Source organism: Eublepharis macularius, chromosome 4 (assembly GCF_028583425.1).
Source record: "Eublepharis macularius isolate TG4126 chromosome 4, MPM_Emac_v1.0, whole genome shotgun sequence".
Taxonomy (NCBI): domain Eukaryota; kingdom Metazoa; phylum Chordata; class Lepidosauria; order Squamata; family Eublepharidae; genus Eublepharis; species Eublepharis macularius.
The window spans coordinates 48,835,045-48,839,686 of record NC_072793.1 but is presented as its reverse complement, the minus strand read 5'-3'; the positions used below and the strand labels follow the sequence as shown (position 1 = coordinate 48,839,686).

At 51.2% G+C, this 4,642-nt stretch overlaps 1 protein-coding gene across 1 annotated transcript; it reads right to left on the bottom strand.

The window, feature by feature from the left end:
- Positions 1–286: 286 nt before the first annotated feature.
- Positions 287–2,972, bottom strand: IER2 (immediate early response 2). The gene has a single exon (XM_054978781.1). The coding sequence runs from the start codon at positions 2,809–2,811 to the stop codon at positions 2,038–2,040; it is 774 nt and encodes a 257-aa protein (XP_054834756.1). The 5' UTR covers positions 2,812–2,972; the 3' UTR covers positions 287–2,037.
- Positions 2,973–4,642: the final 1,670 nt, after the last annotated feature.

The window sequence follows — 4,642 nt, the reverse complement described above, 5'->3', positions numbered from 1 at the left end:
TGAGTTCAGATTTTTATCCAATTCACTGCCTAGATATCACATCTGGAATTCTGGCCCTTAGCATGTGCTGCTCTCTCTTGCCACCAGCTTGCTGTTTCAACTTCAGGCCCCTTTGGTTCTTTATTTTCTTATTTTTTGTACATCCAACCATTCTTAATGTACGAGGCGTAGATGGCAGAACCCAGGAAGTGTTTGAACATTCCACCCTTTCACAGGAACTAAGGGTAATAACCCTCTAAGTACACATTTTTAAAATGTTGTCATCAAGAATGAAACACCAAAGCAGTTAAAAACTCAAAGATGGTCTTTATTTCAGTGACCAAAATTATTAACTCCATGAGGGTGAAAACCAGAACCTAAGAAGCCTGTATTTTCCCCGTGTCAAGCAACAGAACATAAACACAAGTTACAAAACGTTAAAGCCATACAGGTAGCATTACAGAGTACCTCGACAGTCATCAATCTGAAACAAACAGTATTTCATGAACATCCCCAACCTTCAATCTAGAGTTTGTCTTAAATTAAACACACAGTTAAGGATTTCTATTGAACACAGATGACACCAGGAAAATAAGCTGCGTTTCACAGTAGACCAAACAGAAGAAATACTGCATGAGCAAAGGCAAAAAAAGGGGTCTTGGAACTCCACAGAATGGTCAGTTTCTTTTTTTAAGGAGATGACATGATGCAGAAATCCCACTAATCTGAAGAATTAGAATAGAGGCTTCATTGTTGAAACACTGAGTGAAAAACGTCAAGAGAAAAATATTGCGCAGGTGTAAAAACAGTATCCCCCACTCCAATGTTCAAGGCCTATCTCAACAGCTTAAGTCATCTAGGGAAACTGCCTTTGATGTCTGTACTTTAACCACCCCTCCCCCACAGTCAACTCACTCAGGGTTCTTCCCACACCTTAAAAAAAAACAAAACACACACACACACACAGTAGCCACAAACACAAAAAAAGCTAAGGCAGCATGAGCAGGAAATCCCCTGCCCTCTTGGACCCAGTGTAATGCAAATACCAGTCATATGAGAAATGTGTCATAACTAGTATGACCGGTTGGGGTTTTTTTCTTCCCCTTCTGTTCCTGCTCTCATCATACACACACAGGCAAGACTAATCTGGTTTTGAGATCTTCTCTGGCACAAAGAAAGAGGCCACTTCATCATCCTTAATTACAAGGTAAGAAAAAAGGGATGGCCCTGAGGAAAGGAATGCAGAGTAGCTCTCTCCCCCACCACCAGGGCTGAGGGGAACCGACAAAGCTGCTTTTCTTCAACAGCTCTCAGCAGGGCTTTCTAGCCCTTCAGGGGAGCTAGTCCAGCTGCCTAAGGATCTTGGACTCCCCTCCCTTTAATCTCATTCAAAAAACCATGAGGGAGAAACAGAACAGCCACCCAGAGGAGGTAACAACTTTTTTAAAAGGCAGGATAAGCACGTCATTGTTGTTGACTAGCACCAAAAAAAAAAAACAAAAAAAAAAAAAACACCACCACGAACGCCCTACAGACAGTGGTTGCTTTCCACATGAATCAACCGTCTGAAATCAGACTGAAAGAACCGACTGGCTTAAAGTCTGTCCCATGTTCCGGGGTTCCCCTCCCCCCAAAGTCGTTCCAGCTCCTCCATTAACGAACACGGACGCTCTCCTTGGCGAGGCCAGTCCTTCGTCCGGCTCACAGCAGCTGCGTCCCGGGCTCGCCGGCAGAGTCGGGGCGTCCTTCTTCAGCAATCGTCGCTCCCTTTCCCGCAGGCTTTGTCTCGCCCGCTCCCAAGCCACCCGAGTGTCTCTCGCCTAAGCCCACAGGGAGGGAAAGGAGGAGGGACCCGCTGGTGCCCCCCCCCCCGCCCCCGTCCGTCACCAGCCTCCCGCGGCGCGCCTTCCCGACCGCCGAGGCCCCGCCACCGAGGAGATGGGCCCGCTGGGCCGGGGGTGGGAGGCGGTGTGCAGCTGCCCCGTCGAGAAAGAGGGGCTTCAGCAGGCGCCGCTTCTCTGGAGAGACATTTCAGCTCCGAGTCCTGCTGGGGGCGCTCTAGAAGGCCACCACGGCCCTGACCATGATGCTCAGCACGCCGTCCCCTTGCCTGCAGCTCGCCTTGGGCTCCTCGCCGCCCTTAGTCGCCGGCGGCTGGAGGATCAAGCCCGAGAAGCGGTCCTGCAGGACTCGGGCTAAGCTCGGGAAAGGCCCTTCTTGGCGCTGCGGCTGCCGCTCGCCTTCCTCTTCCACCAGCTTCGCCTTCTTGCTGGGCACCAAGCCGGCTTCGGCAGCGCCTATCTTGCCCAGACTGCTGCTGCGGCGCTTGCGGCTAGGCTTGGCAGCGCCCGGCGGAGGCCCCGACGCGCACCGGCCCCAGGGAGTCCGAGGCTGGGGGGGCGCGGGCGAGTTGCTGGGCTCCTCCTGGGTCTCCATGGGCTCCGGCTCGAGGCCGGCAGAAAGCGCGGCGAGCGGCTGCGTCTCCGAAGGTGGCGGGCTGAGAAGAGGCGCGTCGAGCTGCGCCCGGGGAAGTCTCTCCTCCAGCGCCTGCGGGCTGGGGGGCGACGAAGCTCCCTCCAGATGTCCAGGGCTCGGCGTCTGCAAGTCCAGCTGCGCCTGCCGCCCGGCAAAGTCCCCTTCAGGGCCGACCCCAGCGGCCATCTCGTCCTCCTCCTCCAGCTTGGCGGAGAGGTAGAGGTCCCGGGCGTTCCGCATGACGAGGGATAGCTGCAGGCTGCGGTGGAGCCGGAGGCCGCCGCGCTGCATGCGTGAGTGGTACATCTTCCACACGGACATGGTCATGATGCGCTGTGCTTCCTTCTGTACTTCCATGGTAGCCTCTGGACACTCCAGGCGCGGGCAGGAAGCCTTTGTCCTTTCTCTGCGGAGGCGAAAGTGGCCCCCCACCTTTTTTGTGCGCGATGCTATCGGCCGCGTAGCCTCAGCGAAGAACCCTCGCTCGCGTCGTCCGCCCCGATTGAGCGGGGCCGCGCCCAGCGCGCTCCCTTTTATACTGCCGGTGATCTCAGCGCCTGGGCCTCCTCCGCCCACTCTGCGAGCCGCATCCGGCCCTTTTGCCGCGCGCCTCTGGCCGCCCTCTCCGCGAGGGGGAGGGGTAGACGGAAATGTCAGGCGGTGGGGGAGGAGGAGGAGAAAGCGAAAGGCCCCGCAGCCCAAGGGGACGACGCCCAACAGGAAAAGCCTCGACCCTCGGCAGGCTGTGCTCCGACTGCGGCGCAGATTTGGCCCTAGAACGTGCATCCCCTAGGAACTGGAGATTAAGAGAGTGCACGACCCGTGGCGGAGGATTCCTCGGGTCGTTACTTCAGAGTAGAGCGGTTTGCTTGGGCGGGAATTTCCCCGGGGAAGCACATGTATTGCATTCCGGTTCAATTGAAGTAAGCGGGGCTGATTTGCAGTTGCACGTGTTTGAAAGACTGAGAATCAAGCAGGAAGACTGGCTCCAATTCGCGCATACATGTACTTCCCTTGATGAATGCATGCTAGAATACACTTGCCAGTGGAAGTAAATTGTAGCTATGCCTGACCCACTGATACTTCCATGAAAGTCATTAATGAGCTGTGGGGGCATGCAGGCACAAAGCAATAACCATAGGCACACAGTCAGTGTGTAATGCAGTAACTTTTACAGATGCTTAATGTAATTTGGAGCACTGCAAAAAATACCCACTGTTTATCAACAAAGGCAATATAGTTCCTTTGTTCCTGCCACAAAACTTCTAGATCTATGGGTTTCAAAGTAGGAGGTAGTCCTTAGTGCAAACAAAAGGTTAGGTGAGATACCAGCTCCATGCTGATCAAAGGCATGAGGTTGTAGAGCTATTCATTCCTAACCATCACTACCTAATTCACAAATGTGTGTGCACAGTATGATTGTTCTATACTTGATTACTGTACTTGTGACTGGCAGAACTCCCATTAAAAACACTGAATTTGTGAAAGCTCTATTTGTGGGATTATGTCTGTGCTGTGACACACATGCATATGACAACCAGCCAGACAAAATGGGTAACTCTGCCTTTTCACTTCCAAGTTCCCATGACATAGCCCAATCCTGTCCGTTGGAACCCTATGAATTAATGACTTCCAAAACATCCTCAGTTCTTGCAAACAGAAGGCTCTGGATTCCTTTATTGAGTCAAGCCAGCTCATGTTGGGACTTCCTCTTTTCCTACTGCCTTCAACTTTTCCTAACATTATTGTCTTTTCCAGTGAGTCATGTTTCATAAATTTAAGAAAAACCCATGCTAATTAGAATGTGCATTTGATTTCCGTGTTTCTCTTCTGCCTTAACAACATTCACAGCATATACACTGTAAACATTTTACTAAACTAAAGCACGCTGATTTCAATGGCATTTACTTCAAATTAAGGGTGTTTACCACAAAATCACCTTTATTTGTGTCAGTTGATCAAGCTAAGGAAAACATGGAGTAGCTTCCCAGTTTTGGTTGCTTGGAATCCCTCTCTTTGAATTTCCAAACATAAGTTCTCTAAGTGAGGATGGGGGATATTTAGGACAAGAGAACTTCTTTGCTTTGATCAGATGATTGATCCCCCTTAGATTTGGAAAGTCACTATACAGTTAAAGACTCATAGTCAAGAGCTCATCTGTTATATTTATGCAGAAAAATTGCTAAAA